We start from the raw sequence: 24291 nt of genomic DNA on the forward strand, positions 1-24291 counted from the left end.
TAGTAGTAAGGAACTAGATTTTCTACTGCCCTACTCTGTTATATGAGAAACTAAAATTGGACAATGTGTTCTGCAAAGCACCAATAGTGGTCATCAATTTCTTCAGGTTCCTCTTTAATGAAAGAATGATGATGACAATGACAATGATGATGAGGGTGAGGACGATGACAATGACAGTGATGACGGTGGTGATGAGGATGACGACGACAAAACAATACCACCACTTGTGTAATTACAGATTTTAGAAGTTCACATTTATTGTATAATTATACCCTTACAACAATTCAGTGAGGTAGATATTATTTCCACTTAACATAAAGAAACTATGAGAGCAAACATATGCTATTGAAATGCACATTCTCTATAGTAACTGTTATCCCAAAGCATATGTCCTGACTTGAAAGTAATATTGTATACAATATAAAGCTTACAATAGGAATGACTGTCTACCTTTGTCTCCTAAGCCCTGAAATCCACACAACAGCTTACTAATTGAGTACTGAGGAGATTATAAACATTTTTCCTTTTATCTTGGTGTTTAGTAGGGAAATAGGGCTTGATTGTCCTCAGAATCTTCTTAGACATCATTTACTGCAATTTGCCAATAACCAAGTGACTGCTTCAGGGAGCTGATTATAGGAAAATAATAAACACTAAAACTATTGTCTTCTTTGGGAAGTCAAGTTAGCAACTCTATTTACTTTTGTAATTTTATGTTCTTTATTGTTATTTTCTCACTATCTCATAACCAATATGAAGCAATATGAAAGTGAACTGGAAACGCTGGATTTGTTTTTATCCTTTCCTTTAAACAAATAATTCAGTTTCAACATTTGGCAATGAATTTCAAGCTTTACACTTTAAGGAGGAAGAATAGTATCCATGACATTACTATTTATTTTACCCTTTCATTCCCTATATACAAGATATCATTGCTGAATGTTCATTGATTCTTGTTCAGAAATTATAAAGGTCCTTCAAACAGTCAACTTTAAGAAGATCAAAGATCTAAATCATTTGGGAGAGGTTTAATTGTCTATGGCACACTGAAGATAGGTACAATTGGCCTCAAAGACTAAGTTTACTTATGGCTCAGAACCACTTGTCCCTGGATCTAAAACAGGATAAGCCTGAGACACAGCTATTACAATTTAAAATAAATCAGTGAGTTAAATAAATGAAAATCAGGGGTTGTTTTAATCCTGTTTTGGAGTGGATAATCTCACTATTTATCCCAGGGCGGCCTACAACTTAACTTACTCTGAAACACAGAATGGTCTAGTGTTGGAACTGCAGGAATAGTCCATTACACACAGTTTAAAATTGTTTTTTTTTTTTACCATATATTGATGAAGTATTCAAATAACCATCATCCCTTGCAAGAGAAGTACACCTCATGATCTTCTAGCAGACTTCCACCTTCCTATCATGCAAACTTTTCAGAAAGCCATTCTTTACATTTTCAATTTTGAAATGTTTGGAATATTCAAGGCAAAACTATGTGAACTATTCTTAGGAGGATTTTGGATGGAGAATAATTTCCTCAAGACACCAAGAAACAAAGTCCTTCTTTGTTAAGCACTACAGCCTGTTCTCACGTCTCATGACTCTAAAATATTAATCTTTGCCAAACCAAATTTAATAATTTGTTAAATTATTAACAAATAATGTTGTATGCATTAGAAAAATCTGTATAAAATCTCAAATACTTAATGGCGATAGAACCCAATCAGAAAGAGAGAAAACACAAGAGAGTAGTCACAGACTCCATGACACCCACATGGGTACTGATCTCCTTCTTCGTCTGAGCTATTCACTGTTTAAGTCCTCAGATAAATGGATCAATGGTGCTTCCTAATGACCATGTTACATGCTCTGCTGTGTTCTAAATGCCTTCAATTCTTCCGAGGCTCCCTGAATTTCCAAAAGGAAACGGCTCATTTGCAGACAGTTTAAGCATCACATTCTTAGAGTACTTACCTAAGCCACTAAATAGGAAGTAACCAAAATGGCAACTTTCAACTGTTTTCAACCGAGTTTACAGAAACTAATTATTACAATGCAGTCTGTCAACAACCTTCATTTAGGAAGCACTTATGTGCAAGCTTCATTCATTTCTGTGGGGGGTTTTATCTTGATATCTTGGCACACTAAGGTTTGATGTGAACACCACAGTCTTTTGTTTATTTTATTATATGGAGTAATAGAAGATTGATGGTCCTTCCTAGCTTCATCAGCTTAGAGAGATATCTCATCCTTGTCTCATGTGTAGAAGAAGACTATGTCATGTGTTAATAAAATTCAATGTAATCTTCCCTTCCCAGTGACACTGGAATATACTTTGTAGCTTTCTCTGTGACTGAATCAGAACCCTGAAGATAGTTCTAGTTCATAAACTATAAGAGGAGGAAAATAAAACGTGTCAATTTAAGCTCAAGTATAGGACAACTGCAAGCTACACATTTCACATGGCAAGGACACAAAAATGCAAGCCCCTAAGCTGGACCCTTAGCATCAGCAAAAGTAAGATGTGGAATGGGAACTTATTGGAGTATTAGCCCAGCGGAACTTATCTTACTCTAATACAGACGATGGCTGGAACCCTCCCACCAAGTTCCAAAGAGCAGTGTTAGATAGTTCATAGATTATAAATACATTCTACCGAACACTCTATTGGATTATTTGCTTATGCTGAGACAATTCCAGGGGCCAAACAGGCCCTTCATTTTCAGCTATTGCCTGCAAACACTGTTAAAAGGATGATTTGTAGTCCTCCTTGGCTGGAGAAAATCAGAGCCTACAAGGGTAAAAGAGAGGTAAAAATTAATGGTTCTTAAACAATTTTAGAAATCAGAATCACCTACGAAGTTTACATGGAGCTCTGCCCAGCCTTTGTGAAGCTCAATTAGTTTATAATAGTAGCAGCAAGAAATGTGAATTTCCAGATGAGTACAAATGGCTGCGATATGAATGATTCAAGGAATACAGCTTGTCAAGGTTAGTGCAAGTTTAATCCTTCCCACTTACAATCAGAAAAACACTCTAGGAAATATGTAAAGTGTTAAAGAATATTGTAGGCAATAATCTTCCAAGTATGACTCATGGGATACCTACCTTATTCAAAGTACAAAGGGTATACTCTAATAAGGCAAACTGCTGAACTAACATCAGCAATTGCTCTCCCTAACTTCAGTACCACTGTTGTGAAAGAGCTGCATTCTTGTCTTCAGTGTAGAGGCGCCCTAAAAGGGACTCTCAGATACATGAGTTTGCAACCATTATCACATGGGTTACTTATCCTGCGAATGTTTTAACAATTAATTGAAGTTATTTCTAAATTTGGAATCTGACCAACCACTTTAAACCACCTATCTGGAAGTAAATATATCATTGCTAGAGATCTTAGTAGTTGTAAAAAGAAGTCACTCTGGATTTCATAGTGTATATTGCACCTTCAGAAAAATTAAATTTTGGCTTTAAGGTACACAGTTACTACATTTCTATGTTTATTTACTTTGGAAAAGTTCGAGCACGATGTGAGAGTCTAGAGAAACTATTTTAACAATTATAGCTTTTAAAGTTATATGTAATATGTAAAAAATAACATGTATAAATCATAACAGAAGGTTAGATGATCCACTAGACACTTGATATAACATGCCTCTGTGTGTAGAGATTTCTTATGATGGCTAATCTTGGTTGTTAACTGGAATACATGCATCATTAACTAAAACCCAAACAGCTGGGCATGCCAGTAAGGGATTCTCATAATTAGATCATTTGAAGTAGAAATACCTACACTGAGTCTGGCCCACAGCTTCTGTATGCAATCTACAGAAAAGTACATCGAAGAACGAAGCATTTAATTTTTGCCTGCTTGCCCACACTCTCACCAACAAATTCTTCTATATTAAATATTGCCAGGACACTTCCCATTTGTAGTAGAACCATTTATTTAAGATACCAACATAGACTAAAGACCAGCAACTCTTTGAGAATTTTCTAGGATTCCAGGAACTTACTGAGACTGCTGAGACATCCAGTATTGTGGACTGGACAACTTCTACATTTGTAGCCATTCCACTGGGAGACAGTCATTGCTGGACTACCTGGACTACAGCCTATAAGTCACTATCATAGAACCCTCCCACCCCTATACAAACTTCATTCCATTTGTTCTGTTTCCATAGAGATCTATAAGCCACCTGCTTCTTCTATTGTGATAAGATAGTTCCACTTACAACTTGGAATACTATTTCTTTCACATGGATCCACCAGGGTTAGTATCGGAGTTGGTACTGGAAAGTATGTTAAAAGCCTAAATTAGTGGCCCAAGTGTATCAATAACTGACTGAGTACCATTGGGAAAACCACTTACCCTGGATAATACTTCCATGTTCTGGGTTGAAATAGGATATTTTATGAAAATAAAAAAGTGTTTCATATGTATTAGGCTTACAGCAGGTCATTTAATGCTGAAAAAATCCAGTGAGATTAATAATACTAGTTCCATTTTAGGTAGCAGAACATCAAGGCTCAAAAGATCATACTCCAAGGGAAAAAAGCAGAGAAGGAAGGCTGTGTTTGACTTTAAATTCATGCTCCAAAGAAGACAACATTTCTTACATATTGGTAGGTATATTTAACACATAATTAATGCCATTTTAGTGATAAGTAGTCATAGCCCATGAGAAAAATTCTTATTATTTGCATTGTTGAAATATATGACAATGAATATAACTTTATTATGGGATGATGGTTAAGGAATAATCACATTAGTTTCTGAGTCTTTCTTCATATGCTGAACATATAGGTCATTATCTTTCAGATCCTTATATAGCCAGATGCTCCCAAGTATGATGTTATGTTGCTAAGCCTGTACTTAACATCTTCAAAGAAAAGCTGTACTTAACATCTTCAAAGAAAATCAATATCAAAATTTAGCTTTGAGAGTACTAAAATTACATAGTTATTTAAAAGAACTTGCTTTTCATATCTATACCTTTCGCTTTAGTTCTTTATTTTATTTTTATCTCCTAAGAAGCTAAGTTCAAATACCATGTCTATAGGACCTAGAGAAATCAATCTCACACCCACCAGGAAACTTTGTCCCTGCTGCCTAGCTTTCATGGGGTCAAGAAGATGCTATTGCAGGCTGCTAGAGAGAAAAAACATCACAAGTGCCTTACTCAGCACTGAACCCTGATGATACAATACCAGCTTCCCAGGCAAGATACACCCACTGTAGAATAGAGGCACGATGCTTATGGAACAACCAACGATTTTCTGATTGGATATGAGGCCTGCTACATGGCTGGTGTTTAATACATTTCTAGTACTTAAAATATGGTCAAATCGTATGGCCGGGGAGATGCATTGGTAGACCTTACCATGGTTCTATTGTTAAATGGTTAGGTTTTCAAACAAACTATATATTGAAAATGGTGGACCTGTGAGACTTTCGGCTTTGATCAGAAAAGCTCCTTGTTACAGTGGGATGGAGTTCCTGAAGATAGTCATATATATATATATATATATATATATATATATATATATACATACATACATACATACACATACATATGCTGGCTAGTGAGAGAGATTGGGCTTTGCTTTAGACATGGCATCTATTACTCTTAAAGCACAGCACAGCATGTGTGATTATGAAAACAATCCATCTAAATTCTAGCATGACTGTGGACAAGCTGGTGAGCTCCCAGCATTTAGACAGAATCATCCTTCTTTGGGGTAATGCTACTGGTGGCTTCTGCTCCAGTGGATCACTCTACATCCATACAGGCATTGGTAGCAGTACTTGGTGTGTGTCTTTTTTTTTAAGACTTAAAATTGGGACTGGGATCTCTCAGGATCAAGGGAGAGCTGGTTAAAGAAAATGGCTATTGGTAGATATAATTATCGTTCATTGTATATATACATAAATTTTTCTTTTCTTTATCTACTAATATTTAAATAATTATATATGCATATATATGCAATATGTATGTATGTATGTATGTGTGTATATATGTATGTATGTATGTATACCACTTGTGTTCTGGAGTCCCCAGAAGTAAATAGTAATTAGATTCTCTAGAATGTGAGGTACAGCTAGTTGTAAGCCACAGCCTTCTCTTTCCTCATTGAATTTGAAGCCATGTATATTATTCACTTTCTGAGGGCAACATGAAGCCTTTGAGCATTTCCTCACAAAGTAATGCAATGGGAAATGAGAACTCTGCATTGAGCTGAGTCATTTCTGCGGAGTATCGCAGCTAGGTACAATTCTATGAGAAGGAATGTTTTAGACAGTGGCGTTCTGGTTAAGCGGATAGAACGCAGGATTCTCACAGGCGTTTCATTTCTGTACCACTCCCTTTGTCTTTGCCTGAGAGGCTGGCGCTGGGCCAATCTCACTAGCAGTAGAGGCTGCTGTACTGAAGGTAACACCTTACATCTAATGTCGCCTGCTCCTGCTTTAGATCTGCTTCTGTTCAGAAACATTGGCGTTTGTGCTAGTAACTTTCTTATAGTAAGCAAGTAACATATAGAGATGAAAGATACAGGGTTCTCAGCTGCCTCCTGGGCTGGAGGATCAGACCAACATTATGAAGGCCAGATGTTTTCAGCTTTGAGAAGGAATACGCATTTCCCACATGTTCTCACTTGCATTGCCCCAAGGCCAGAGTTGCCCATAGCACTTGAACCCACATTTCAGCATATATTCTTTGGCTGAGTACTTTGCTCTGAGATACATACTATTGATCCACAGGGTGAAGAGATCTCACACATGAAGGGGTTTTCTATGTTTGTTTGTTTTGATTCTTTGACTTTATTTTACAAATTTAAGCCAGGACATAATTGAAAGCATACATTCAAATATTAATGTTTTGAAACTCATAAAAGAAACTGGGCAATTTGTCATGCATAGGCTAATTCAGTGGCAACAACCACAGGGAGGTGAGGAAACAACTATGTGCTCTTCAGTTACCTGCAAGCTCCAGATTGGTCCCTGACTCCAAGGCAAAGTGCCATATATATTTTATTGCCATGTGATGTCTGCAGAAAGATCCTACTTGTCTGAAGCTGTGCTCTGTCCATTCGTGTTGGTATTAAATGAAGTCCATGGGTGTTAAACTTACATCGGAGCCCCCCCCCTTTTTCTCTTACCTTCTGGTCCTTGGAGGAACTTGAACCCAACATCCACTTTCAGAATTGTGAAGAAAGGCTGTAGGCACCAAACTCTACCTGCAGTTCCTTACCAGGACTGAATTTTTCTGCTACCATTTGAACAAAACAGGATTCTTACTTCAGCTCAACTTCTCACAGAATTCCAACTCACTGGCTTTGGTACCTCCACAGATTTCCAATTCACGTCAGAAAAATAGAAAACAGCAACAACAATAACAACAAGGTTCCCTCACCTTTCCTACCTAAAGCTCAATTTTCTGAACTGTAATTTTCTTTATGTATAAATATAAATGCCGGAAAATGCAATTTGAGGAGAGGACATTAAAAATATGTTAGTACAAAAGACATGGCATAAAAATATACCTTTATTGAGACTGGCAACAAAAAGCATATTATTTACAGGGGGAAATGGGAAGCAGGAATTCCTGTGGGAAGATTTGGTCCCTGGGGGCAAAATGTGCTGTAGGTTTGCTGCTGAGCTCTGTCCTACAATGTCCACCAGAACCTGCTCCTTCTCAAGTCGCTCCTTGGGGTACACACACCCTGAGAGTGTCACAGCCCTGGTCTTTTGGGTGCATACACTCTGTGAGTGTCAAAGCCCAAGTACACTTCATTGACCTATATCACAAGGAGACAGCAATGCTTAGCTACCTTTGAACCACGGGGCAAGATCAGACTCAAAGCAACTTTTACATACTGACCTTCTAGGGCCCGAGAAGAGTGTGCTCTTCCAAGGCCATTAGAGGCAATAACTGGATACAGGTGCTTCAGGTCTTTTGTCTCCTAGAAATGAATAGTTTTTTAAAAAAAAATCAATAAAAGGGGACACAAATCTGATAGTCTATTAAATGATTAAAAATGTCGATTATTCCCAAAAGTTTGTGACCCAACGAGAGTTGGTAGAAATAGCAGCCACCACCCTCCACATAAAGTGATTATAGAATATAAAAGTCATTGTTATTGGATAAATCTGTAAAATGGCGGAGTGCAAGAGCTGAGATCTGGGGAGCGGGTTCGGGTCTGGTGCCATTTTGTATCCACTGACTTTCAGACTCTTGGAGATCAGGCTTACAGAGGTGTGTTTCCCATTGGGGATGGGTGTGCATCTCTGCCCGGCTCTTGCTCCTGAGGTGACTTTCTCCTTCACAGTAGGTGACACAGCAGCGACAGGCTGCCGAGGGCTTGCCTCGGTGCTTGGATATGGTGCCCGGGGCTGGCGCTGCTCCAGACACCCTCTCTGAGCTTTGAAGTTCTGGGGGCTCTTTCAAACGACTTCTCCTCTGAACATGATCCAGACTGATGTCAGACTGAGAAGAACAGCTCTCATTCCAACCAGAGCTGGCGCTCAGACTTCTCAGGGGAAGAGCCAAGCGCAAGGCCTTCCAGAACTTGGAGCCAGAATGTTTGGACTTTTCTCCCTTCCAGCTTACGAAAGACACAGACTCTTTCAGCTGCATAATGCCTGGGTGGGGTTGCTCAAGCGGACGGTACTCCACCACAATGAGCTTAGTGGCAATGGAGTTCTGGCACATGACACCCAGCTTAAACTCCAGCATACTGATGCTCTTTTCTGTCACATAGTCTGGGCTCAGGACAACAATCATCCTTCGGCTCCGCTGAATGAAATCAAACACTGCTTCCACCGTATCTACAGGGAAATGGAAAGATAGCATAGCATCTGGTAATGATGTCTCCATACCCAGTTGGTCATTGTCCTATCCACAAAAGACAGGCATAAGCAAATTTGTAAAAGTAGGGTATCATTACTAAAAAACCTATCCAGGTGAGAAACCAAGTAATCTCATCCACGACACCCTTTCTGACAATTGGGAAGACGATATTTCTTGTAAGAAAGAAAGAGAGGTCTCCAAGGGAGGATGCTTGAATCTCACTCGGGAGGGGGAAATAAAACAGTCATCAAAGGTGAATGGAGGGAGAGAACTGGGTGACATGAGGAAGGGCATGATGGGTAAAGGAAGAGGAGATCAGGTATAAGGAGAGCGGAGAAGATAGGGCTGGAATGTAGGGAGTACATGGAAATTGGTATGGAGGGGCCATCTCTAGGATGTGCCAGAGACCTGGGATAGAGGAGGCTCCAGAGAGTCTATGAGGATGGCTCTAGATGAGACTCCTAGCAGTGGGGATATGGAGCCTGAAGTGGAGACCAATGCACCCACAAAACCCTGGACCCAGTAAGTATCCTGCCTACAAGAAGTACAGGGACAAAGACGGAGCAGAGACTCAGGGAATAGCTAACCAATGATGGACCCAACTTGAGACCAATCCCAAGGTCAAGAACCAATCCCTGACACTATTAACGATGCCTTATTATGCTTGCAGACAGGAGCCTAGCATAACTCTCGTCTGAGAGGATTCACCCAGCAGCTGACTGAAACAGATGCAGAGAACCACAGGTAGACAGAGCTGGGAAGTCTGTGGAAGAGTTGGGAGAGGAACGCAGGAACCCAGAGGAGATAGGGATTCCACAAGAAGACCAACAGAATCTACTAACCTGGGCACTTGAGGGCTCGCAGAGACTGAACCACCAACCAAAGAGCATGCAGGGGCTGGACCTAGGCCCCCTGTACATAGGTAGCAGATGTGCGGCTTGGTCTTCAGGCTAGTCCCCCAACAACTGGAGCAGGGGCTGTCCCTGAATCTGTTGCCTGCCTGTGGATGCTGTTCCTCTAACTGGGCTTCCTTGTTTGCCCTCAGTGGGAGAGGGTGTGCCTAGACCTGCAGTGAGTTGAGGTTTCAGGGTGGGTTGGAGCCTGTAGGGGGGTCTTCCACCTTCTCAGAGGTGAAGAGGAGGGTATGTTGAGGGAGGGTGTGAATGAGCGGGAACTGGGAGAAGAGGGGACTGCAACTGGGATGTAAAGGGAATAAATAAATACTGGGAAGAAAAAGAAGAGAAAAATATATGGACAATTAGCATATGAAAAGAAAAAGGAAAGAGGGGCATCTTGAATTTAATGTCTCTCCCTACAGAATACTCCTTTCCATTGCAGATGTGATCTTCATGAAAACACCTTTCCCTATCATAAGTTCGAATTAAATGAACGATTTCAAAGATCTTCTGGCTTTCCATCTCTTTCTCTACTTGTAAGTGACTTAAAATTTATATTAAAATTTTTATTTCAGTAAGTTTTATCTGGTGGTCTTAGATCAGATATCTTCAAAAGTCCCCAGGATCTAATAACTATTGTGATGTTACTGAACTTTCTTCTTATCTCTCGGTTAAGTGACTTCAGCTATTTCCTCTTGTCCTATACAAGACTTAATTTCAAGGACACCCATTCCTTATCACATGCCTGTGAAGTATAATTCGATTTGAATATGTCTTCTAGAATAATTTTTGAATAACAAAGAGCATAGTTACTTCTTCAGAACTTTGACTGAAATTCCTAAGGGAATTACCACCCCCCCATATGCAGAGTTATCGCCAGCCCTAGGTACTTAACATTTTGTACACAGTACTGGCCTTTTATCAGCCAAAATTTCCTTCTTTCCTTGCACTTTCCCTCACAACCTCACTCTTTGTTGCTTCAGTTTTCTTTTTCTTCTCTCTCTCTCCCCACTCCCCCTCTCTCTGGGTATGTGTGTATATGTTTGTGTGTGTGTGTGTGTGTGTGTGTGTGTGTCTGAGTATATAAAAAGAAGCAGCCTAGAGCTCAATTAAAGAGCAGAACGCCACCACTGTGGTTAAGAATCAATCAATTAATTAAGACTTCTGGCAGAACATTCCATTCTAGTGTTTGCTGGTGGCATGTGAACAGGCCCCAAAGGGAAAAAAAAAGTCTTCAAATTAATGCAGTATTAACTCAGTGTGAAATGCTGGGGCTTAGACAATATGGTGACTCTTTGTGCCCCAACTTTTAAAACACACGCCAGCCAGTATCCCAGCCAGTGGTGAGTCTGTCTTTACCTTTCTTCATCCTATGGAGACCCTGAGAGTTTGCAGTGAACTTGGTGTTCATGAAGTATACCGGAATGAGGAGTCACAATCCTTACCCCTGATTCACTCTTTGTAATGAGAAACTTTACCTTGTTTAACTGAAAATTAGAAGGTATTTTGTTGTTGTTGTTCTGATATTGAAAGATAAACATACATTTTCAGTTCCCAAGAGTCACGTGTGTGTATGCAGTCCTGCACATGTGCACATATGTGCTTTGGTAACTGCCTTGTCCTACCTCCCTCTACTTAGATTTTATGAAGTTGGTTTTAATACATTAGAGAACACACGTGTGAGCACTCTGCTGATTTACCTGCATCAAGAGAGATAATGCATGCAGTCAAACCCCACAAGCTTATAAGTAACAGCATCAAAATGGTTATATTAAAAAATGTCTGTTCTTTTCAATGGGATAACTATGAATGAAAGTAAAACACATATCTTAAACACTGTCTTGGGGCTTCTGAATTTAAAAATATGCATCTTTCAAGAAAGTAGAAGATTTCCATTTGAAAGAGGACAATGTCATTGTAAGGCTGTGTCGGCAGGTAAAGCTGCCTGTCAATCTGTGTTCGATCCCTGTGCAGGATATGAGAACCGCCTCCTGCACTCTGTCCCCACCCTTCATTCACACTCATCCCACACGCACACACATCCCACACATGTGTTATATAAAATAAACACATAGGATTTTAATTTTTTTCAATCCTGAAAAAGAAACTTGAATAAAGAAGATTAGGTGCTGACCACGGCTATCTTTCATAACACGCTTCAAATTCTGTTTGCATAAAATATCTAGTTAGTGTTATACACAACTAGATGGAGAAAGTGTCTTAATAAATTTAATCAAGCAAGTGATAGGTTGATGACAGTCATCCAATGCCATTACTGAGTCTTCTATATAGTCACCATTGAAGGATGAAGCAACTTAACACTGGTTACCATTCATCCAATGTAAAACATCCAGACACAAAATGTAATATCATGTATATTTCCTGTAGTGAGGGATCTATATGTGCACAGTAGAGAATTCTGTTATCATCCAACCCTGCCTGATAAACGGTTGTTTATCAAGTGAATGGAAACATGTTTGCTAATAAGTTTGGTCCATGCATCGTGGCTCCATCGTTTTTGTGATTGGAAAAAGTTGTCTGCATATTAGCAGAGTTTGAAACTCCAACGAGAGATGTAAGTGTGCTTTTGTTTTAAAGCAGCACCAACTGTGGCTTCTGTATCCCCCAATCCACATACATACATACCCCTATCCTAGAGCCCTGAGCTATCCATTTTATTTCAGCAGTTCTTTCACTTATATACAAAGACACAAAGTCCATATTTTCTTAGCCTTTTCTCAATGAGTATTTAGTTGTTATAATGTCTTTATTTCTTTTTAATAAATATAATCATCCTTTTTACTCTTACTTCTCAAGCCCAAACATGAAGATAAGGACACAAAACACATGCACAAAATAAAAGTCAAAGGAGAAAATAAATGGTTTATTGTAAAAATATGTAAATATACAAATCAAATGAAAACGGAAAATACAAATGTTTATGAATAAAATTAAAAAAATGACCTAAAAGTACTAAAACCTATGGAAACAAATGGATAGTTAACAAGTAGAGTGATCCTTTTGTTTCTAAATACAAGACAGTGTTTTTTATTAGAATTTCTGGGACTCATCTAAAGTACAAAAGAGAATTAAATAAATCACACACGGCTGTAGAAGTATACAGCATGGTTCTTTGTTAACCTGGGTGCAGAAGTTCTCGTTATCATAAATTTAAAACCATGGAGGATTTTTTTTTTTAAAAATAAGAAACATGATGTATGTCCTTGTCTTCTAAAGTACAAACTGTGCCCTGCTCTCTCCGCTGTTCTGTTTGGAGCATCTTCTGAAACACGGACAAGAGTCTTGAAATTAAGTTCACTTAGGATGAGGTTTGTTCTTTAGATTTGATATGCTTTATGCTATAGCACTGGAGTGGGCTCAGAATAAGAGGGGACTATAAGTAGGAAAACACAGTGGTGACATAATAGTGGCTGGGATGAATACAAGACTCCAAACGTGCAGAAACTACCCAGTGCAGAGGGGACAGCCTGCATGACGAGCCTGGCCCTTGCTTCCCCGTTGCCTGTGTAGAAGTAACATTCAAAGCTTATGTGGAACTCATCCGGTACAATGATGAAAGGGTTATTAGTGGAAATGGTGGTTATTTGAAATACCAAACAGAAGCATTAGAACTTCTAAAAGGTTAGTTGCAAGAACGACACTATAACGTAGTTTTAAGTCGAGGATTCAGAGGGGAACTCACTTTCAATTTAAAGTAATCAATATATATAATCAATCTCACATAAAGCAGTGCTTCACTGTGGACTTCAGTCCTGAAGAACACTGGTTTTTGTATTGCTAATTAACATTATTAACACAATGTGGTCTTCTTTAAATTATGAGTTGTGTTTCATAGGCTACTAAGACTCACTTTAACTACATCTGTTTTTCTTCAACGGTCCACATAGCTTTATATAACTTTGATTCTGAATGTGTCTTCAGGGAATAAAGGAGAAAGTCAAGCAATATCAGATGACGGCCGTTGGGAAGTTCACAGACACGAGATTCCCCTGCAACCCAGATCAAGCATGAAGTCACACGTATTAATTTAGGGGAGGCAAGAACTAAGACAGCTATACACAGAGAGACAGAAATTCACCAATGGAACAGAAATGAAATGAAAACATCAACACAAAACCATAACACTGTTAACATAATTTAAAGACTGAACAATAGTTCTACTGGCTTTTAATATTTTGCCAATGGCTATTGAAAGATGTTATGTGCGTGATTATGCATAGCCCAAAATAATACACATAGATAATTTACAGGCAGGTGGATATACACACATACATGCAATTTGTGGATACTTCTCTCTATATATAGACACATAAAATTCATGTGTACAGAGATCATATATATGTATATATGTATATACACATATACACATGTTAGATATGAAATCGAAATTGGCCTTTCTAAATGTAAATGTTGCACTTGGTCTGAGGAACAGTGAAATTCTGCTTGAAACTGATAAAACCACTTCATTACCAATGACTTCCTGGGCGATTCATTTAGAGCAAGGTACTGCAGGTACTAGACAATAAATTAATGGGAATGGTCCTTCTTTTGGAATACCAATGCCAAAAGGAAACTCAGTACCTCTCACTTCCACTTCACAATGAAGAGGTGTGTGAATGAGTGAGAATTAACCACTTTCCTTGTTTTCCCATCAATAAGTAAAGTTGGAATTAATGAACAAATTGCCAGCATTCTCTCCTGTGCCCTCTTTCCATGTGAGAAATGCCCTGAGAGCATTTTAGCATTTTCTCACTCTCCATTAGCACCATTAAAAGCTTCCTCTCAGACTTCACCAAGTGTGGCACCGCCTGAGGTATGAATGATAGATCCAATAGGTAGGGAGATGAAGGGACAAGTATAGACCTGTCTATCTGTAGACAGCTGAGAAATTACTATGATAAAACAAAAGCAACGGCCTTTTCAAGTTTATAAATATGATATCCATTACCTGAGATGAGAGCAAATGGGGTTTAGTAGCAGGAAGGCAGTATACCACGTAATCAGTCATGAGGAACAGCTGTAGTCTGACTGTTAGCCTTGCTGAGGTGGTGGATTCAACAGACACGGAAGCAAAGGAGTGAATTAGCCTCAGCTCACACAGATTTAGTCCCTGATTACATGCTTAATGGATGACGGGAAATGAAAGAAAATTAAAGGACAGTCCCACTGAGAAACAGGTAATATTCCTGTCAGCAGGCAACGTAGCTTTAAACGGAGTTTTGAGTCGCTGGGCAAAGCGGCTCCAGAGCGGGTGAGATTTTTACAAAGAGATTAGAAAACAGGGAAGAACAGAGGTGGGGGGCGCATCAGACATCAGTGGGGGACACATCAGTCTTTACTTGCAAAGATCCTAATGGCTTTTAGAGCTGGTGACTGACTGTGGAGACAGACCATCTCTGTAACCCTTAGTATCACTGAGAAGCAGAGCGGCCAGTCCCCAGGATGTCTCCTCTGAGGGGGCTTAGACAGGACTCTTTCTGTCTATGAAGCCACAGCCTAGGAGGGAAGAGGGGGCCCTTCCTCCCACGAACCCCTTTGTTCTTTTCACCCCCTGACTTTTCCTTTCATACGTTTTTCAGGGATGAGTAGGAGAGACCCTGCTTGTCACTGCTAGACCACCTGGGACTCTTCTTCACTGGCATGGCCACCTGCAGCTGCTTCCAGAACCTGCCCTGAGGATACTTGGATTTCTCCCCTTTCCATTTAATGACGGTGAGCACCGACTTAGCCCGCTTCAGCTCTTTCACCTTCAAGTCCTTCACAGCTTTGTACTGCACTAAAATGACGTTGATGTTGCCCCGGGAGGCCATATTTTCTAGGCCAGCCTTGAGCTCCAGGAGGGCTTGTGTTCCCTGGAGCACATAGTTGGGGCTTAGGACAACCAGGAGTCGTCTGCTTTTCTGAATGAAGCTCAGGGTCTCATCTGTGACAACTGGGAAAGAAAACACCATGGGGATTAGTGTTGGCCAAGAACTACCTGACACACAGAACTGGAAGGCTGGAAGGCAGGGAATTTGGAAGGACAGCCTGGGAAACAGTGACTTCCTCTTTAGTCCTAGTGACTTCCTCTTTAGTCTAACCACACTGTCCACAGAATGTCACTCTGCTCAGGGAAAATGGAGTCAGATATAAATGACCCAGTCCCCAGACATTTCCAAATAAACTAAAACCAAAATATGGTGACTATGATAGGCAGCTATTATCTAGTCCTCAAAAGCATTATTGGACCAGATGGAATAGATAAATTGTAGTGATATCAGTTTCTTCACATAGTGTGGAAGCCCAAACAGGCTCCAGAAAGAATAAACCATCTTCTATGAAAAGTATTTAAACAAATATGAACTACAGAGTCAAAGGCCCCAGCTGCAGTTGTAGCTAACCAAAGACACTAGGGAATGACGAAGTTGAGACTGACTCTCTTTGAGATTCTCTTCTGTCTCTGTCTCTGTTTTGGTCTCCCTCTCCCTCTCCCTCTCCCTCTCCCTCTCCCTCTCCCTCTCCCTCTCCCTCTCCCTCTCCCTCTGCTGATGTGTACTTTTCTGATGCCAACTGATATCACTGTTGCTAGATTAGCAACTCAAGCAAATAGCATCTTGGCCAGCAGTGTATCCCCACATCAGCTCCTTAGTTTTCTCTGCTGTGGAGATGAAAGTCAAACATGCATATCTATCTTTAACCTCCAGTTATCACTGGGCAGCCCTTCTTTCAGCGACTGCTAGCTGATGTGTTTTGCATTTACTAACTTTCAATTGCTTTCTCCAAGTTGGAAAAAAAATAGTGCAGAAAATGGAAATACGGCCTAATTTTATTCAAGGGCGCTGATTAATTCCTGTCACTAAATTCTTGGGACAAATCTGTCTCCTCACAGATGCAGAGGGAGAACCACATAATCCTTCCCCAGAGGAGAGGCACTCACTAGCTCCAGTCAGTGCAGTGGTGTTAAAGAAACCTGTACCACACTCCCAGCACTCACCCCACCACAGCGTTCATTTCCCTTCTTAATCTTCATAGGTGCAGAAGTAATGGGGAAAGACTTGCCAATTTATACCTAACATGTGCAGCTCCGGGACAACCCTAAGCATTTCCACTGGATGCTGACCATGCATAAGCATAAGAGGTCCAAAGGCAAAGTGGCCTCAGAAAGAGATACAAAAGATCTAAAGGGAACAGACCCTGCAAGATGCAAGAATAATTATTGCGTTCTTCAAAGGACCTGCAGCACCCTATGGAAGGCCTTACCCACATGTATACTGCAGATCTTTTCACGCAGTAGGTAAGATGTTATGATCAGGAATAAATAGGAGCATGAATGAGTTGGGCAAATTAAGTATTAATATGAGTGGAATCTTGTCTTTAACCATGCAAGTGATCATTTCATGATACAATAGCCCTAAAGGAGAATCTTCTGTAGAACACAGGCACAGTCTTTGGGTGATGGTTGGGCAAATAAGATGACTGATTCTCTAACTCAGAACGAGAAGAAAACTATGTCTGTCCCAGGTATCAACTACTCACACATCAAAACAAAACAAGAACATAGAAAACAGTTAATGTGAACAAGATTACCAAGGTGGGAGGGGTACAAACCAAAAACAAAAAACGAGCTTGCATGCTCCAGATGGCAGGTAGTACCCTCATCCTGAACAGGAGAGGATTATGGGAGATTGAACATGGTTGCCGATGTGCTTGCTACAAATCCCCCAAATGAACCATGACTTTGTTTGCTACTGTTTGGACTTAAAACGAGGAGGCATTTTGTTTGTTTGTTTTTGTTTTTAAATATTCGGCAGTTAAAGCTTTTCCTTGTAAAACTTGCTAGAATGCACTGGCCTTGCGTGTTTTAAGCTAAAACTCAAACATAAACACTAATAGAAAAGGAGATGCAAACAACAAAAGATGTTTGAGTGGCATTAGCTTGTTGGCACAGATGAGAGAAAACACTTAGAAAGAGCACGGGGCACATTACATTAACACGGAAATGCTCTTCACTTTCTGTCTTGCAACTCAGTTCCATTTAAACTGAGGAAGCCTCAGTCTTTGTAAAGTAGCCTCTTCTATACTTTCTGCTTATAAAACAAATATATACATATACATATATATATATATATATATTAAAGTAAATTGCACATCAGTCTGACACTTCTTAAACATCTGCCTTCCAGTGAGATAGACTTCCTAAGGACTGGCTCTTTTCGGACAAGGAGTACTTAAAGATTGCAAAGGTTTTTTTTGTTTTTTTTTTTTGGTTTTTTTTTTTGTTTTTTTTTTTAAAGCCATACACTGAACAGTGTATACCTTACACTGGGGTTTTTTCTTCGTAAATGTCTCTATTACTTGAAGGAATTGCTTGTTCAGTATCTGAATGCCGATACTGAGCTACAACCCGGGCGTGCACCAAAGCTCGGGGTACACTTTCCGTTCATGGTGGCAACATTGCTGCTCATCAGAAATACCTACTTCCCCCAGGGAGGCTGTCCCTGTCGAAGATGCACAGCTTGTATCCGAACTCATTCTCCAAAACTCCACGTAGTGTCAGCAGCACAAACTCCTCTTCTTCTGCATTTCTTGCATAGGAAACATAAATATCATATTCTTTTCCATCTAGCAAAAGAACACATAGCCAATGTAAATTGGAAAAATTCTCAAATTGTTATTTTTTTTCTTAAATATAACTTCTGGGTGCTGGACATTCTTTTCTTTTTTTCTTGTCTACTTTCTTCCTCTCTTTCCTTCTTTTCTATTTTAATTTTTATATTTGTGAACAATGGGTAATTTTTTAGTGTTGACAGGATTCATGCCATGGAATTCGGACTGCATCTGATGTATCTTCTACTCTCACCTCAGGGCGATGGCCCTGTAGCAGATGGAGACTGCCTTATGACTCAAGTGAACAGGGATGAACATGTGCTGGTGCCTAGTGTCAGGCAAGAAATTTCTACTCAGTGTTCTAGAAAAACACCCAATTATACATTAGAATCTAAATTGAGAAAGACTTTGAAACTGACTAAATTATATCTAAATAGAAGTAGAATTTAGTTATGTTTAGGTTTAATATATTGATCTTCCCTAAATTTGCTTTAATAAAATTCATGAGTCATGAAAAATATAGATTATGTGTTTCCTCCCAAGAATGCTGAATTAGATAGACGTTTACGGCCTGGTCTATTTCCCCTTGTCTATCAATATAGATTCAAATGTCTCATTCATACCGTCAAGAAAATTTCTGCCAGAAATACACGTTAGAAAGACTTTTTTTTAATTAATGAGAGCCCAAGGAAAAGATCATTTTAAACTCTAATGTATACTGGGTCACTTGGGGATCTTGTTAAAGTGTAAGTTCTGGTTCAGGTTAAGTGTGGTTTTGGTTCTGCAGTTAAAAGGGTTTGGGCTGATCATGGTCCACAAGTCTTCCCTTGAGTACAGCATGTGAACCTACATCTGGATGTGGTGGCACCTGGCTGCCATCCCAGCATTGAGCACTGAGGTCAGCCTGGGCTATACAATGGGACACTGTGTCAAAACACAAAGGAGCAAACAAAGCAAAACAAAAGACCGTGAACTTGAACTCTCCTCTCAGTAACCGAGAATCACATGTGTCTGTTGACCATCGGAATGCAGCTGTTGGGATGGAGATGTGCCACGACTGCAAAGTAACATTCTGAATTTTCAGTACTTTCAATGCCAAAAAGGCTGGAGGAAAGCTCATTAACCTCTAAAAATGATTTCTATTCCGAGATAATAGTGTGGGAATATTGAACCAAATATTTATTTTGGATTGTGCTCTTTGAACCCTTGCGGGTAAAATTGTTAATTTCATGAGTGATATACATCACATCCTTTTATATGGACAATGCTAATCTAGATTAAATCACATATCCATCAAGGAAGGTGAGCAGTGTGTCTTGGAAAGATTTATTCTTACTAGGGAGAGTTGAAATAAGAGAGAATGTTATTAATTGTCACAGTTCATCTATTAAGAAAATATGCTTTTGGAAGAATGTGATACAGGTGATCTACACCACATTTCCATTACGTACCAAGAATTGTTTCATCCGTTCCAAAATGAGCCCGGTAAAAGAGGACCATCTCCAGCCAGTAAACGTGGTAGACCACGATGAGAACCACCACCAGAAAGACTGTGGCTCCAAAACCACAGGCGAGTTCTACTGTGTACCTTGGCGGTATGACTACAGCAAACGACAAAACAATAATGATGGTGATAATTAACTTCTATTTAGTGATCACAGTTACCCACCATATTCTACATGGCTGGATCAGCCATACAGCTATGTCAGGTACTTGATGTACACATGTTAACCAGCAGAAGCCATGTGACAATCGATTCAGCAACCCACTTCTTTACTCCTTCTTGTTGTTGTTTATAGATCCTGTCACTGAAAGTGCTTTAGATTATTCAGTGATTTGAATAGATTCTACATGTATACAAAATAATATAGGATCTTATCATTGGGAAAGATTTCCAGGAAGGTTATCAAATTAAATCTAAAATGGGGCCTTGCACATGCTAGGCAAGCGCTCTACCACTGAGGAATGTCTCCAGCCATATATAAACTGGGATGGCCTGGCTATGTGTGGCAAACTCACCCTCTTCCTGCCTCAGCCTACTTTGTACTGAGATTGCAACAATGTGCCACAGGTCTGGGTCAATGAGAGCTTTGAAAGTATTTTATCCTGTGACCGATCATTTTTTGCAGTATACTCCCAAGAAACATCCAGAAGAAAAGCCCATTATCAAAGAAGGCAACTTGGCAAAGATAAAAGTCATGTCTATTAATTTTGATGACATACTCTTTGTAATATCAGTGTCAGAAAAAATTAATTCCTTTTGTTAATTTAAAAAGAAGCTTCAAAACTAGTATTTTTACTGGGTAAAAAAAAATGGGCAAATCTTCTTAACGGCGAGTGTTATTTGGTTCGAGTATTTCCCAAGTTCACAGTTCTATGACAAACAGTGTAAAGACCTACTTTCACTATCTGAGCTTCGACTGTTTCTTCATTATCTAATTATTCTTTTACATGGTGGGTATCACAGAGAGGCTTTATGGAAGTAACAGAGACCGAATGGGGCAATTCCCAATTTATTAAAAACTGTGTATTAATTCAGATGCCCTCTCAACACTGCCTTCTGTTCTACTAACAAAGTTTCCAGGCACTGCCCACTGCATCTACACCCCCTTTCTCTTGAAGGTATTAGGGAAAATAAGCATCAGACTATAACTAGAATAAGACTTCTGACCAGAGTACGTCTTTCCTTTCTTTATTTCCCAAGTTCGTCTCCATGTTTTCATTTTCTATCATCTTTAACCAATAAAGCTGTTCTTTTTAGCCCAAGCTTTGTGCATACAAATGTCTACTCTTCTTTTTATGGTTTTATTTCAGTAGTTATCAAACTGTAGTTAGTCAATCGGTCTGCTTCCCAACTCCTTCTCACTCTCAGCTAAGCTGGATCTTCCTACCCTTGCATGTGGAAACCTTTTTGGTCCACCCTATCTCCAGGTCACTTGGGATCTCAGTGAACTTTTCCAGTAACAGCATATTACTCTGTTTGTTTTTCACTCATTGGGTTAACCAAAGCAGCCCAGTGTTACAATCGATGGCGGAAACATCATTCACTCGCGATTTTGGCTGAGGCGCTGCAGCTGAAGAATCTGAGAAAGATGTGTTTGCTTGGATAGGAAGCAGGAGTTAGTATTGGTTGGTTTGCTAATGACTTCCTTGGCATGTATATGACAGGAGCTTGGGAGACAGAACCATGAGGAGACAGGAAGGGCTAAAAATCTAATGCAGGGAAGTAAAGAAGTAAGGGAGTAATTCATTTGGTTAATTTAAAAATTCCTACTGGTGCTTTTTCAAAGCGGATGGTGTGATGGGCTGAATATGGAGTAAGACTGTGGTAGGCGGGCTCTAATAGTCGCGAGGCAGCATAGAGAAAGCTGCTGTAAGCATCCGAGCAGTGTAGGTCCCAAGTGTCTGCTAGGACAAGGTGTGGGAGAATCTTCTCCAGGGCTAGACTGCTTTCCAGGTTCTCGAAAAGTATACATATCTTTGAGTAATGCAGTCATGGTGTTAGATTATTGATCATAGGCTGGAGGGATGGGCACGACCTTTAAGACAATATTTCATCCCAATGCAAACATGGTATGCATCCTGGAGCTGAGTCCAAACTTCTCAAACTTAGAGATGAATCTTTAACTTTCAAGTTCATTGACCTGACTCCAGTGTATCACATATCTAGTAGAGGGAATACTCTGGAACTGGCCAGTAGAGTGTTGTTACTAGCATGCTCCCATGCTGGCCTTAAGATAAGGACTTTTTTTTAAATGTGTGTTTTTCCAAATGTCAATAGAGGTCTTGCTTAATGACCAAAAGATCAATTACCCCATCAATTTCTCTCTGGCATCACGTATTTCTATTGCCTCTTTTATTTTACTTGGGTTTTCCAACTTTGTTCTGTATTACCATTGATGTGGTTCATATTTACAGACTGTGTTTTCTATAGTCGTTTTGCTAATGAACATTCCCTAATACCACATAATAACTGGCCCCTAAAAGAAATAATCCACTGAGCTTCCTGTTTTAAATGGCTGGAGCTGTGCACAGGCTGTGTTCTACAGGGCTGTCTTGTAAAACAGAGTGACCTTACAGGGAAGTGACCCTTGGTCTATACTTTGTGTCCTTCCTGCTCCGGGTCTTGGCATTCGGCACAATGATCGTACACTGATGCAATTTCAGACAAAAAAGTTTAAAAACAGAAAGGAATGATGCAATCTGCCCACGCTGGACTCCCGCTCTCATCGATTCCACTAAAGTCTCAATGAGAATGTAGCCAAATGCCGACATTTGCTTATTTTTACTCTCCAAATGAAAATTCACTTTGGTGTTCTGTATTAGTAATTGTCTCTAAAGTCCGTATGCCCAGTCAGCAATTGTTGTGAAAAGAATGCACAACCCCGAGCTAGCCCTGTCCCCTGTCGGGTTCTGGCTCTACAATCATCTTTGTCCTTGGCAACCCAAGTTATTTATCTTCACTGTTGCAGTTGGCTTATAATCTACTGAGTTTCCCCTCCACATGGCAGCAGCCAGGACTTTCAAATGTCCCCTGTTGTAGAGCCCAGAGCTAATCAGTACTAAATTCACCATGCATTTGAAAATTGTGATGACCATTGTCTGAAATGTTAACAAAAGAGTGCTTGATTAAAATGAAATCAAAACAGAGAACTCTGAATTGTCCTGAAAAATTGATGGGTGTGACAACCTCTGACCTTACTGTTGGTAATAGACGTAACTGATGTGGAACTGAAGTCACTCCAGTATCTAAAATAATATTGATTTGCTTTTCACATTGGAGAACTGGTAAGAGTAAGATAAGCCCATGATTATTGCATCTTTTTCTTTCTAAAAATTACCAAAGGTATATTTAGATATTTAGGTTCAGAAAAGAAAGTCAGTCATGAGAGTGTTTAATTTTTGCTATGACCTATAGTGAGAGATGAGAGTAGAGACTACTATGTTGAAGTTAACATTCTCACAAAATATAGCAGGCTCAGAATAATGACAAAACACAGGATAGGAAAAAAAATAAAAGCATCAATATCCAAAAGAAATAGCAAGTAAAAATAAGATTCAGACTTGTCAGGGATGATTTAACAACTAGGGAAGCACTTTAAAATTCACATTAAAATGTGTCTGTGGAGGCTTTTAAAAATGAACACTGTGAAGAGTAAACAGGAAGGATCAATGGAGACATTCAAGTAGAAGATGTGTTCGTCAAAATAGTATGAATCATATAGGACAAAATGAGTCACCTAGTCTCTGTAGGTTCTGAAAAGATTGTAAGGAAATAATAAACACAATCTATGACCGTATCTCCCAGTGGAGAAAGAGGGTGCATCCTTGAAAATAAGCAGAAAACTGACACGTGAAAGCTTTGTCTAAAAGAAAAAGAAGAAGAGAGAGAAAAGCAAAACATGTGACAACCACCTAATTTGGGAAGATCAGATAAAGATCAGCAGGTAAAAATCAATTAATTGTATTTCTATGCTTTATTGATAAGCAATTAGAGAGGAAAACTTAAAAATAAACTGGCAGCCTGAAATTACAATATTTAGAAACAAATTTGATAATATTCAATAAAGCCCTATATACCTCAAATATTTTCTGAAATTGATTAAATAAATTACTAAGACTATAAAAAGATCTGTTATCTTTAAGGAATGGTAGATGTAATATTGTTGTAATCAATATTCCTCACAAATTTAATTGAGTCCCAATCAAAATCCTAGCAGAATTTTATTTAGAAATTGATAAGTTGGTACTGAGATATGTAAGAAAAAATGTAGTTCCAAAGTAGTGAAATTATCTTGAAAAAGAAAAGAAGGTGCAGTGTTTCTGATTTAATAATTCAAATCTATATTAATAAAATGTTATTAGACTAAACACAGGCTAGATAATTAAGTCAATTGGTTAAAGGATGCAGAAGTCACAGAGGCATTGGG

At 39.3% G+C, this 24291-nt stretch overlaps 1 protein-coding gene and 1 long non-coding RNA gene across 11 annotated transcripts in view; one reads left to right on the plus strand and one right to left on the minus strand.

Moving 5' to 3' along the window:
* Window positions 1–232: 232 nt before the first annotated feature.
* The window catches only part of Il1rap (interleukin 1 receptor accessory protein), a 136534-nt gene continuing 112475 nt past the window's right edge, over window positions 233–24291 (minus strand). For 3 of the 9 annotated variants that reach the window (NM_001167840.2, XM_063270309.1, XM_063270310.1), the window contains exons 9-11: window positions 19813–19962; window positions 18233–18376; window positions 7536–8836 (exon numbers count right to left, since the gene is read on the minus strand). In NM_001167840.2, coding sequence (NP_001161312.1) covers window positions 8124–8836; window positions 18233–18376; window positions 19813–19962 — 1007 coding nt within the window. In that variant the 3' untranslated portion in view covers window positions 7536–8123. 9 annotated transcript variants of the gene reach the window in all.
* LOC120095686 (uncharacterized) lies at window positions 2788–23739 on the plus strand. 2 transcript variants are annotated; one of them, XR_005491433.2, is made up of 7 exons: window positions 2788–2997; window positions 4519–4632; window positions 9529–9602; window positions 10197–10290; window positions 15355–15487; window positions 16787–17048; window positions 18556–23739. It is a non-coding gene; the product is annotated as an uncharacterized LOC120095686 (long non-coding RNA). The 2 variants fall into 2 exon arrangements; XR_005491432.2 differs by lacking the exon at window positions 2788–2997 and adding an exon at window positions 4192–4279.

The sequence above is a fragment of the Rattus norvegicus genome, chromosome 11, assembly GCF_036323735.1.
Source record: "Rattus norvegicus strain BN/NHsdMcwi chromosome 11, GRCr8, whole genome shotgun sequence".
NCBI classification, from domain to species: Eukaryota; Metazoa; Chordata; class Mammalia; order Rodentia; family Muridae; genus Rattus; species Rattus norvegicus.